Here is a 13,359-nt window from a genome sequence, read left to right as displayed (position 1 = left end):
ATATATATATATTTTTTTGATAAGTCTGTGGGCTGTTAATTTTGGATCATTCAAATCCCAAAGTCAGGGTTGAGAATCCAAAGTTGCGTTGATTGGGACTAAAAAAATTAATGTCTTTATTGCGTGATAACTAATGTGGCAAGTTTTTCGTTAGTTTTTGTTTTGATTCTATTCATTATGCATTGAAATATATATATATATATATATATATATATATATATATATATATATTAAACAACTTTACTTTAATTACATGTATGCACAGTTTAGGAGCTTGGGCTATGGTCGTCTAGAAAAAGTTTGGCCGACCCTCAATCCTACATTCTGGAGGAAGGGGAGTAGTGCTGCTTTCTGGACTCACGAGTGGAACAAACATGGGATTTGTTCAAACTCCACTCTCAACGCCTTACAGTACTTCCAGTCGGCCATTGCTCAAAAGGATAACATCGACCTTCTCCAGGCTCTCCGAGCTGCCCCGTACAACATAAATCCCAGCCCTAACATCAATTACAGCAGATCAGACATCGAGAAAGCCGTGAGCCAAAGGATCGGAGCCCAGGCTTACATTTCATGCGGATTACTCCGCAACAGCGTCCCTCTTCTTTATGAGATATATATTTGTCTCGATTACCATATGACAAACTATATCAACTGTCCACAATACAATTATGGGAGGCAGTGCCCTGCAGACGCCACACATCCAAATATCAATTTTCCTCCGTATTAATCGATCTAGTGTCTGTGATGGGTTAGCTAGGTTGCTTTGTTTTGGCTTGCCGATCACTGTGTTGTAAGGTGGTGTACGTTTGTTGTGTCTCGACTCTGGTTGGTTTAGTGTTGTTTGTTTTCCATGTACATAGTTCTGCTGTTATATATATGTGTGTGTGGCCTTGGCTTAATTTATATATTAATATATAAAATTATGATCAGCAGCCTTAATAACTAATTACTCCTTGTGCAATATTTTGGTTTACAGGTAATTAAGCTTATGCTTTGGTTTACACGTACAGTATAGTACTGCTCGATGTATCATGCATCCTGGATTTTTTTGGAGTTTGGTTGTTGCTTAAGTGACTTCTCTTATATACGAAAGCCTGTTTATATATGCATGCATTTATTAGTGTTGGGTTGATCATGCATGCAGTTTTAACTTTTAATGCAGTGTTACAAAATGATATGACAGACTTTGTGAATTGACCAAACAAGGCCGAGCTTTAATTTGGACTCCATGTTCACCTACACCATCAGTATTTAAATAAGAGTTGTGATACGTATTATAAATACAATTCAAGATTCGTATCTTGAATCTGTTTGAGAGTGACTTGGCAGTGATTACTTCTTAATTAAAAGGCCACATATGTAATTAGAAAAACAAATTAAAAAGCTCAAAAACTCTAGTTACAGCTGCCTCTTCTCCACCTCTTGCATGAGAGACCGAAACCCACAATTACGTCTTGCAAGAGGTGACATGGCTAAAAGTGACAAATTCAATGCATGGGTTCTTTTTTCTTCCTAGGTGTATTTAAATATGGAGGAATGAGAGCCTTCCTTATAGAGTAAAAAAAAGATCAAGACGGACAAATGAGAGGCATATAGTGAGATGATGCAAGAGAAATAATTGTACGTACCGCAAGAGTATACGTGCTCATTTTATTCTATCTTAGATGTCTTCTCTATTTCTCTTCATAGCATAATATATACAGTAGAGTCATTGATCTGCCGTTCATGTCATGTTCCAAAATCACCTTAAAGTATGTATGCAGACCAACTCAACGCTCTATCCTAGAGTAGAGGTTCAAATCAACAGTGGGGCAGAGTCAGGAATTACAATTTGGGGTGTCCAAAAAAAAAAAAAAAAGAGTCAATGTAGTGCATGATACTCCTCTCATTATAGAGTTCGGGCTGAACTAATATTATATAATTTAAAACTGAAAATTTTATAAATTAATTTTAATACAACTTTTTATGTTATATTATTCTTATTATTATATATATTGAGAAAAAAAATACACAGCTCTAAAATTGAGGAAAATGAACCTAAAAAAGTACTTAAGAAAAAAAAAAAAAAACATTATTGAAGAATATGTCGAATTTGATTCCATTTTGAGAAAAATATGTCATTATTATCTCAATGAAATTATTAAGAGAAAAATAGACCATTTTAACTTGACAAAATTCAACAAAACACAAGAACAAAATAGAGAAGTGATTTAATAATTTATACCGAGTATCTATAGAATTTATCGTGTAACACGTACCAACTAAAAATATTAACATATGTGATAATATTATTAATGTTGTTGGCATTATTATTATTTTTTGGGTAAGTTAAATGTTTATTAGGAGGAACCTAAAGAAGGAAAGGGCCGGGCCCAAATACAGGCCAGAAGGCAAAGAGAAAGACCAGCCAAAACTGGGCAAAGAAAAAAGGGACTCCACTACCACCCTTCTACAAAACAGAGAATAGAAAGAGGAAGGAAGAGAACAGCGAGCTGAAGGAAAGAACTAATGAGGTATGGTAGTGATGTCTGAGCTCGGATGGCTCCAATCAGCAGCAACAGACCTCGATGTTGTACAATCCGTAAGTTGAACAATGGAGAACTTGCTTCTAACACAGATTTCAATTTGCATACAAAGTTGCTCCATTGTAAGACTTTCTCTAGTAAATGTTGTATTGTTTCTTTAGGTCCATAGAAAATACGTTGTACAAGCAAAACAAAGTTTATATACCATGGCCTTGGGGGACTTAATTAGATGCCGAGCACCACAGGTTTGCTATCCAATTCGCAATGGCTAAGATCCCCTATTCACCAATATAGATTCCACATTTGTGCTGAAAAAATTGCCACACCCTACTGAAATATGGGCAATTGAAGAACAAATGATCATGATTTTCATCATCCCTATGGTATAGAGAGCATGTTCTGTCAAATTTCCTATTACAAAAGCGATTTATCTCTGGTTTTTAGTTTGTGATGGATAGCAGCCCAAGCTATAAATTAAGGAATGCCTCGGAATATGATTCTTAAACCATATAACATGCGACCAGCTAATCCGAGGACTATGGGGAAGAAGAGTATTGTAGGTACTCTTAAGGTGAAATGACCCAGTGGAGGAGAGGGTCCATAAAACTTTATCAGGAGAATTGTTACTGATAAGGGGATCGGAAGTAACTCCGTAGTTCCCACAGTTGGTGCTATAACATGGAAGGCTCTGGGAATTGTCCAATGGTACTGCCTAATAAGAGAGCTAAGATTGGCACTATCACTCCAATGAGAGTTTGAAATCAATTCAGCATTGATCCTGTTGTCGAGAGGCCTACGGGCAACCAAAAATCATGCCATAATGAAATGTGCTTCCCGTCACCCACCATGTGCTTGATGAAAGGCCTGGCCATCTCTCTCAACTTCATGAGCATTCTCCAATTAGAAGACCATATTTGGTTAGCTTTGAGAGTCCAGAAGCTACCATCCTTAATAAAGTTAGAATGAACCCAGTCAAACCAAATGGATTGCCCTTCATCATTAAACATATGCCAAATGTGTTTGAGGACAGAAATCCTAGCTATTAAGGGAGTAGAGATTTGGGATGCCAACCCCTCTATACTCTTTGGGCTTGCACACCTCCTTCCACTTGATCATAGCACATGTACACTTGAGTTCAATGCCAGTCCATAAGAAGTTCCTTAAGACCCCATTAACCTATTGAAAAACTTGATAGGGGAGAATATAATAAGACTGCTCCAGAAACTATGAATGCTTATGAGGATGGACGTGATGAGTCGCACTTTACCAGCAAGCAACTTTGAAGTCCAATTGCCCACCCTAGAAGTAATGCTCTCCACCAGTCTTTTGCAGTCAGAAGCAGATAACCTACTTGAAGAAAGAGAGAGACCAAGGTATCTGAATGGAAAATGCCCCATCTCGAAACCGGCCACAAGCCTCCATAATGCTAATCTGAACATCAGTAGCTAAGTTAGAAGTAAAAACCTTGCATTTATTAGAATTTGGATGCAAACTAGAAGCTTTACTGAAGTCATTAAGAGCATGGAGTAGAGTAGATAACGAATCACAGTCCCATGGCAAAAAGCCTTTTTTTCTTGCATCTCCAACGGAACTTGAACTCAGGGATTCTCTGAATAGCATTGTTAAGGAAAGAGGACATTACATCCATAATGATTACAAAGAGGAAGGGAGATAGAGGATCTCTTTGCCTGAAGGTGTTGGCGTTATTGTAATCTTGCTATCTATCACAATATTTTAAATATATTAGTTTTTACTACTTCTCATGAATTGATTCACAAAGAAGGTTCGTGTATTTTTATTAAATAGTAGGAGGAGACGGTAGAATAATTTTTCATTTTATGTATGACATGAAAATAAAATAATTATGTATTGTTGTAAAATTCAACCGATAATGAACTTATTATACAAGATTTGAGCTATCAAAAGTAGGCTAAAAAGTCCGATTTAAAATTTTATATAAGTTTTGAGGTGACAAGAGTTATATTTAATTCTTAATTCATAGTTCCCGGGACAGTAAATAAGTATTTTGAAAAAAATTAGGGGGTCCAATTAAAATTTTATATGAATTTTAGAGGTCATAAGTAAGGGTATTTTTATACTATAATAAATTTAATAGGGTATAATAAGAAATTGAAAAAAAATAATTTTTTTTTTTTTTTTAAGGGGGGAAGGGGATGGCCCCTGCCGCCCCCTTTAGCTCCACCTCTGACAGTGACGGTGTATCAATTCGGAAGAAGTTAGTATGATTTCTCATTTTAAAAAGAGAAATCTTGAGTTTGAGAGGTTAAGAAAATTGGCGGGGGTACCCAGGAATATAGTTAATTCGGATAAGTTTTTTTTTTTATTTGATTTTATAAATTTTGTGGGATTCGCTTGAAGAGAAAAGAAATGAATTTTTTTTATAAGGGTCTGTTTGGTTTGTAATTCTGAAAATAGTTTTCAATAATTCAGAAAACAAAAACTATTTTCACAGAATAATTTTTTATAATTATCTTAAAACAGATATTTTTATAACTAAGTTTTTAAAAAATTGAACTAAGAATTTTTGTAAAATTTTTTGTTTTCTATTTTAAAAAAATAGAAAATTATTTTTACAATTACAAATCAAACAAACTACAGGATTTTATACTTGATTTTGAAAAAATCTCACAAACGGACAATAAAAGCATGTGGTTCATCACTTTGTTAAGAAAATAGGACATAATAATCAATAGATGGGTATTAAAATTTTTGAGATAACACAATTGTATCAGAATCTATTATTGTTCAATCTGATCTCATTTTAATAAATGACTTCATAATATAGGATGACTGGATGAGATTCATCAATTCATGTACTTAGTGAATAAGAATAAGAGTTTAGTTTTTAAGTAGTTGGCTTTGAACTCTTCAACTCATTTACAGCCATAACACCTGACATTATTAAAAACATAAGCAAGGAGTCATCACTATTAAAATTAAGCCAATAAATGAGTAATAGTCTGAAATCACTACTAATATTAGTATGTATGCGTCAAACAGCTCACAGGCCTAAAATTGAAGTAATAATTTCAAATTGAATGACATCCGTGTCTGCTTTGCCGTTCAGACCAAGGTTTTGGTGGGAACACAACACACATGACCCCATCCACCGCAATTAGTGGGATCCCCCACCCCACCCCATACACGCAACAAGGCAGACAAATTATTCTCTTTTTTGAAATTTTTATGAGAGAGAGTTGTGAAATCTTAACGAGAGATTTATGATCAAGTTGATCCTTTCTCACTTATGTATGCGTGAAGATTTACATATTTGTGAGGTGACATCTGTTGAATGTCATATTCATTTTTATACGTATAAATTCGTTGAATGCGGTACAATAATAAATCACAGTTCAGTTGTCTAGTTACTTTCTTCTTCATTCCTTTACTACCTTGATCAGTATTTCCGGCACTGCTTCAATATATACTTTGGTGGTACTATCTAATCAATACAGATGCCATTTTCAACCTGATGTTGTGTTAGCTTTGATCCGTAACAATAAGATTTAGGGCAAATTACACAAAACACCCTCAAGCTTTTCATCTTCTGCATTCAGATAGAACTTGGGGTGATATATTGGTCAACTACCACTCTAATTTTATTGACTTGACACACTATCTCCTTATGCATGTTAAAAGTCAAAATAGTGAGAGGTTAAAAAAGATTTGGACAAAAATAACCTTGACTAAATTATTCATTCATTAAACTGATTATTATTTTAATTGACAAAAAGTGACACACTTGTATCAACAATATAACTGGGGTCCTCTTCTCTTTCCATCAGTCTGTGTCTAGCGCTCTCTCACTATTTCTAAATTCCATTGCTTGCCACTGTCGTCGTGAACCTTCTTCTGTGAGCTTTCTAGTGTTTCTAAGAAAGAAAACACTGAAATAAAAGTGCTTGTACATCAAATTCGTAATACTATGTATACAGACCAGATTTGAAATATGGATTCAGATTGGAATCAATGGAACTCAACTTTCTCATAGTTTATTTTACTACTCCATGTTCAATAAGATGACATCGACGACAAGAGAATTATTCCAGTCGGAATCCATTGATTTCGGTGAGAAACCAGAATTAAAATATTGAGTCCAGCCGAATCCAATGAATTGACAATTGCTCGGTCTTGTAATGCTCCCTGGGCGATGGCGATCTCACAGTGTTTCTTGCACTGCTTGCCGGTAATATGAACTCTAAGAAAAAGAGAGGGAAAAACAAAAAAAATAAATAAAATATTTTCTATGAGTACAAAATTACATAATTGTATTAACTTACAAACATAAGAAGAGTAATAAATAGGGTTATTCTTGTCAAAAACCCCACATATATATATACACACACAAGAGGGAAGAAAGAAAAGAAGTCCCAACTAGATCTTTTGAGGGGTAAAAACGTAACTTAATACTACACAATCTTTTCTAATTTTTTCATCATAAACAAATGGCTTAATTATAAGGTCAAAAATGTAAATTTACACCTATCCATTATACTCAAACGGTCAACATGGAGCTTTTTGTATTATTGCTCCAACTTCTATTTTGAATGCACCAGATGAAAAGCTTGAGGGTGTTTTGTGTAATTTGCCCTAAGATTTATAGAAAATGATGTTAATTTGCCTTCTATTTTGCATGTAAAAAAAAACACTAATTATCTTTACTGATACTTTTTCATGTCCACATCACCATTTTGATCAATTTTATTTTTTCGAAATTATGAGACTTTGACTCCATTAAATAGTAAATATGGATTATTAATACCATTTATATATAATAATTCATTTATTTAAAACAAACATTAAAATTAAAAATAAACTACACACCACTAGTACCATTAGCCGTGTGGACTCCAGTAACTCCAGGACTCTCATTGAGTACGTGTATACTTGATAATAACGGGTATACATATGCTTAGGCTCTTAGCCACACCTTTCTCACCTCACTCCTAAAAAATGAAGACATTTATTTTTCCTTGTTACGAACTTAGGTTTTTGCTACCAAGCCTCCAACCTCTCAGACCAAGACTCCTACCATCACAAAGCCGCCTCCAACCTCTACAACCAAGCCTCGTACCATCATTTTGTGATGGTACAGACATTGCCCAAATCGTTTTGTCAGATAAACAATGGGAAATGTGTAAATGCCCAAAACAACTTCACATTGCATGGGATGTGGCCAGCTGCTTCCAACGGGCAACTAGTGATGAATTCCAACGTTATACCGATTTATGGGCGGTTGAATAATAATGTGGTAAGCTTTTCATTAGTTTTTGGTCTGATTCTATTTATCATGCATTGATAATATATACATACACTTTTTGGGGTAAAGCTCAAGAGCAAAACTTCATGCCCAAATCGGACAATATCATACCATGTGGTAGGGTGAGTCGTTACAGAACTCCACTTTGCACAGTGTGGGAGATTGGGCTATAATAATCTCGGAAGAGTTTGGCCGACTCTCATTCGTGGAGGGAGCAATCGCACTTTCTGGACTCACGAGTGGAACAAACATGGGATTTGTTCAATCTCAACTCTCAACCCCTCACAGTACTTCCAGTCGGCCATTGCTCAAAGGGATAAAATCGACCTTCTCCGGGTTCTCCAAGCTGCCCGTTACCAAATAATTCCCAACGACAGCTGCCGTTACAGCAGATCAGAGATCGAGAATGCTGTGAGACAATGGATCGGAGGAGGAGCCCGGGCTTATGTTTCATGCGTCCGCCAACCCACCATGACTTACCTTCTCTATGAGATATATATATATTTGTCTCGATTCCAATATGGCACATTATATCCACCCTTGTCCACCACCAAGCTTACTGAGCAAGTACCAGTGCCCTACAAACGCACGAAATATCTTATTTCCCGAGTATTAATAATGTGGTAGGAAGTTAGATGGCTTTGTTTAGGCTTGCTGACTCTGTTGTAAGGGGTTGTTTGTTTTCTCGATCTCGACTATGGTTTGTTGGTTTTGCTGCTGTTGTTTTGCATGTCTGCATTTATATACAGAGGAGTGTCATCCACAGTCGCACTTTTTATTGGCTGAAAAATCAATTATAGAAGATATAATTAATGCGTCTTTTCCTATTTTATTGGAAATATGAAATTTTTACTTTTAGAACCAAATTATCTTTTTATATATTCTTTCTTTTCTATCCTACTTCCATGTACACCTATATAATCTTTGATTCTTTTTTGGCTAACATACCTTATCATTTCCTCTATTTTCTTTTTTTTTTTCCAAATGTTTTTAACTATTTATATACTCGGGTTTCTTACTCTTTCTCCCCTCTATTCTCTAGATCCACATTAAAGAGAGAGAAAAAAAAAATCTTGTGTAGATTGTTTCTTTCCTTTTCTTTTTTTTTTTTCTATTTTTTTTTTCAATTATTTTCTTTTCTTTGTTCACACACATATATAGTAATTTACTGTCAAGGGCAAAACTAATTAAGGCCTAGAGGGGGCACGTGCCCCCTCACCTTGCTCCAACTTACTATATAGAGGTACATATTTTTGCTATATACATATATTTATATGGAAATTTTAAATAGTGCCCCCTTCTTCTAATTTCCTTTTGAAAAAAAAAAGTTACATATATTCCTATTTTTGAAGTATGCCATATATTTTTCTTTTTCTAATTTTTATTTCCTTTTTCAAAAAAATTCTTTTTTTCAATTATGTATAATTATGTATTTTTCTATTTTTTCACTTATTTCTTTTTATCGATAACATTTGTGATTGTATTTAATTAAAATATTATTAATTAATCTTTTGATTCTTATATTTGTAACTATATTTTTTTTACACTACGTATTTAGCATATTATTTTACAACTATTTTTTTCTTGATTGCCTTTTGATTTTAAAAAATTATAATTCGTATTTGTCATATTTATTGATTTATTTGTTTCACATATTAATTAAAACTCAAATTTTATAATATTACTTCAAATTTTCCAATAAAAAATCCATCCAAGTGAACATATGGTTAAAATATATGTAACAAACAAAAGAAAGAAAGAGGAAATAATATAAAAGGGTAATTTGGTCCTATAAATTGAAATTTCATAGTTCCAATAAAATAGAAAAAAACGCATTAATTACATCTTCCTTGCTTTAAATATTTATATATAGTATATAAAATAATCAGCGGCCTTAATTACTATTTCTTGTGCAATATTAATATTTTGGGTTTGTAAAGTTTCTGGTTTGCAATATTAATCTGATATGATCTATTTTGCAAACCAAACCACCCAATTAAGGATGGATGGATGTTTGTTGGTGGTGATTTTGGACTCCAATATCAGAATAAGAGGGTTTTTTTTTTTACTGTAATTTTCCCTAATTCAAAAGGGCAAACCATCGGAAGCCCAAAAGCAAAAAAAGCAGGCCCAACCAGCCCAAAGTTTTACTGTACAGAATACAAAATGGAGTTGGGTAAATGGGCTTTAGCACTTATTTTAAAAGTGATAAAAACACATTATATTAGCTGGGTTGGGCTGTATTTTACATGTTAATAAAATGATTTATTGAGCCTAGAGCTCATAGGGTAAGCTTATACTTAAAATTTTAACTACATTATTTATCATTTTCACGATTTCAAAACGACTCCCAACAAACAAGCCGGGTAGAGAAATGTTTGAGCTTGATTAGATTAATAAATAAATATAAGATTTTTGTTTGAACTAAACAAACGAACACAAACTAAGCGTTTGTGAAATCAAACCCGAATTGTTCATCAAATGCTCAGTTCATTTATCATACTTTGTAATTTTTTTATGAGAGCCTTTATATGCATTTCTGTTTGTTTAATGAAACTCAAAAAGAGTTCGGTTTTAGTTAGAGAAAATCAGGATCAACCTAGTGAGTAATTGTAACGGGTGGGCACTTATCCATTTACCCAAAAGCTCGAACTGTTAGGTAAGGCTGCATACCCACTCATTTATACCCAATCTCTTTCCCATCCGATTCCGATGTGGGACAAAATAACCCTTGTTACATTCTCCCCCACCCAAACTCGCAACGCCCTCGTTGCGGTTGGGCCACCCTGCCTACCCGGGTGGACTCACCCGGACGCCTTCCGAGACGGGCGCTTGGCGTGGCACCGGATCAAGGATTAGGTTTGGCTCTGATACCAACTGTAACGGGTGGGTACTTGCCCATTTACCCAAAAGCTCGAACTGTTAGGTAAGGCTGCATACCCACCCATTTATACCCAATCTTTTTCCCATTCGATTCCGATGTGGGACAAAATGACCCTTGTTACAGTAATCTATTGGTAATTCTTTGTAGAAAGGAGCACATCTAGCTAGGCACGTTGTCACGGGCCTAGAGATTTGGCGCAGCGGCACGGCCCGTGCGGCACCAAGGCGTTGCTTCAGCTCGCGCAAGCGCCCTGGTCAGCCACCACGACCTGCCCTCCCAAGGATACATGCTGACTGGTTTCGGCCTGCCATGGCCTCGTCAGGGGAACGGCTCCAGCTCCCGACCAGTTTGTGCAGGGATGGCCAACTCCCTTCTTCATAGTCAAGTCCACGACCAGCGACAAGCACCTCGAACTGAACCGAGTCGACCTGCCTGAACTCTGAAGAGGTACCATCCTGTGCTCCTGCACGCCCCTTCCCTGGAACCATTCCCAGTCAAACTCTGCTCTTTGCCAACCAGCATGCGTGTCTTCCATACTCCAAGCGTCTTAGGAATCACTTCGTGACAACGTGCCCCAATTACTTAGACCAATTAGCAAATTCAGTTTTAATTAAAGGCGATGATCTGTTCCCTTATAATCATGAACAGTCTTAGTTTCCGTTGGTCCACATATTAACCATAGATTTTGATGATCTTAGTTGGTGGAGTGATATCAAAGACATCAAAGTTATGTACGGGAGTATGGAGTTGGTGCATTGTAATTCGAATAGTAGAAAATTAGTCCAAAGTTTAAACAAAATTTCTTCTAATTTTACTTTTAAGCCATCGATTTAGAAATACACTTAGGCTTAGTTCATCTTAATAGAATTAGAGTCTTGGAATTAGAATTGATAAAATTAGAGAAAATTTTAGTTCAAATTTGAGAGTTACTTTTTTCCAATTCCACAAATTTCAATTTCAAATCTTCAATTTCATGCAACCAAACGCAGTCTAAATGTATTTTTAAATAATTATCAAGACTTTTGTAACCAGCATTTCTTTTACCTTCCAAAGTGGATATTAAAAATTCAGAGTCTCCAAAACAATAAAGTGGTGTTTGTGTTTCTTGTAAATAAAATACAAAATTTAAATACTCACTAGTCATTTATTACAAAAGTCCTTAAATTTTCCGTAAGTTGAAATTTTGATACATTGTCATTTGAGAAAGCACAGATCTGATATGGAATAAAATAGGGGTGGGCAAAAAATCTGCCAATCCGCGAACCTGATCCGATCTGTACGGATCGGATAGGATTACCAGACCCACAGATCGGTGACAGATTCTAAAAAATTGAATCCGTAGTCTACGGATCGGATCACGGATTAGGCAGTCAAAAATTCGATCCGATCCGTGGCAATCCGTGGGTAATCCGTAATATATATATATATATATATAAATATATATATATATATATATATATATAATATAATATTAGTATATAGCAACTCTATTCGTGGCAATCCGTATGCCACATACCTGACGTTTTTTATTTTTTATTTTTTTGGGTAAGTATTTACTGATAGTCTACGGTTTGAGGAGATTCATGGAGATTGTTCTGCAACTCCTTTTTTTTTCACTGCACTGCTAGTATGCTACTTCCTTTTTTTTTTTTTTTTTTTCACTTCACTGCTACTTTTGCTCTCCTTTTTTTATTTCACTTCACTGGCATCACTGCTACTGTTATGTAATATTGGCATAGTCTTACTGGTTTTTCGGATAATTTGGATAACTATTATCCTCTTGGTTATGCAATATTTTATAATTTGATTATTCGTGTTATTATGCATTTAAATTGGGTTAATCTATGTTCTATTTTACACTTCTGTAATTAAATATCAAATTGGTAAAAAATTAAAAATAGACTAATTTAGAAAATTTAGTCCGCGGATTGGATCCGATCCGATCCCTGGACTAACGGATTGATGGCGGATTCAAAATTCTCCAATCCGTTGTGAGCGGATCGGATTAGGAATGATGCCTAATCCGATCCGATCCGATCCGATCCGTGGCCACTCCTAAAATAAAAGTACAATACAATATGGACACACAATAAGACAAAATCTAAAAAAAAAAAAAATGACAGAATTATGATAGGGATACCTAAAAAAATTATATTTTAAAAATTAATATTTTCTCATTTGATTGGTGTTATCATGAATTAAATTACTAATTTGAAACTTAAAGTTAAAAGTTTATTTTTTGTTTTTAAAATTTTATATTATTTATTTAATTAACTCATAATATATGTTAAAATTACTCTAAAATCACAATATTCAAAGAACAGCATTAAGAGAAGTTTAAAATTACTCAGTTGTGAAATATTTCAAACCATGTACAATCAGACAAAACCAAAAGAAAAAAATACAAAAAATAAAAATTAAGAGATTAGCTTTAATTGGGTTGGGCTTACTTCTTTTGTTTCTGAGAAAAATATCACGAGCCTAAGTTTTAAATTAGTGAATGCCCACTTGAGGCCCAAAATACAATACCAACCTAAACCCAGACCAGAGGTTTCATTTTTTAGGTATAATATATATTTTTTATTTTTATTATTCTACAACGGTCTAGGTCTGATTTTTAATTTTCGTTAGATTTTAATAAAAGTGTTTCAAATAGTGTATAACCAGAT

The 13,359-nt window shown here is 34.6% G+C and overlaps 1 protein-coding gene across 1 annotated transcript; it reads left to right on the top strand.

The window, feature by feature from the left end:
* The first annotated feature begins 253 nt into the window (after window positions 1-253).
* LOC132301197 (ribonuclease 1-like) lies at window positions 254-926 on the top strand. The gene has a single exon (XM_059798473.1). The coding sequence runs from the start codon at window positions 254-256 to the stop codon at window positions 725-727; it is 474 nt and encodes a 157-aa protein (XP_059654456.1). The 3' UTR covers window positions 728-926.
* The last annotated feature ends 12,433 nt before the right edge of the window (window positions 927-13,359 follow it).

This window comes from Cornus florida, unplaced genomic scaffold, assembly GCF_030987335.1.
Source record: "Cornus florida cultivar Cherokee Brave unplaced genomic scaffold, ASM3098733v1 CherokeeBrave_3.0.0_Hap2_Chr03, whole genome shotgun sequence".
Lineage (NCBI taxonomy): Eukaryota > Viridiplantae > Streptophyta > Magnoliopsida > Cornales > Cornaceae > Cornus > Cornus florida.
The sequence above is the reverse complement of the archived record's forward strand: the minus strand, read 5'-3'. Positions and strand labels throughout refer to the sequence as shown.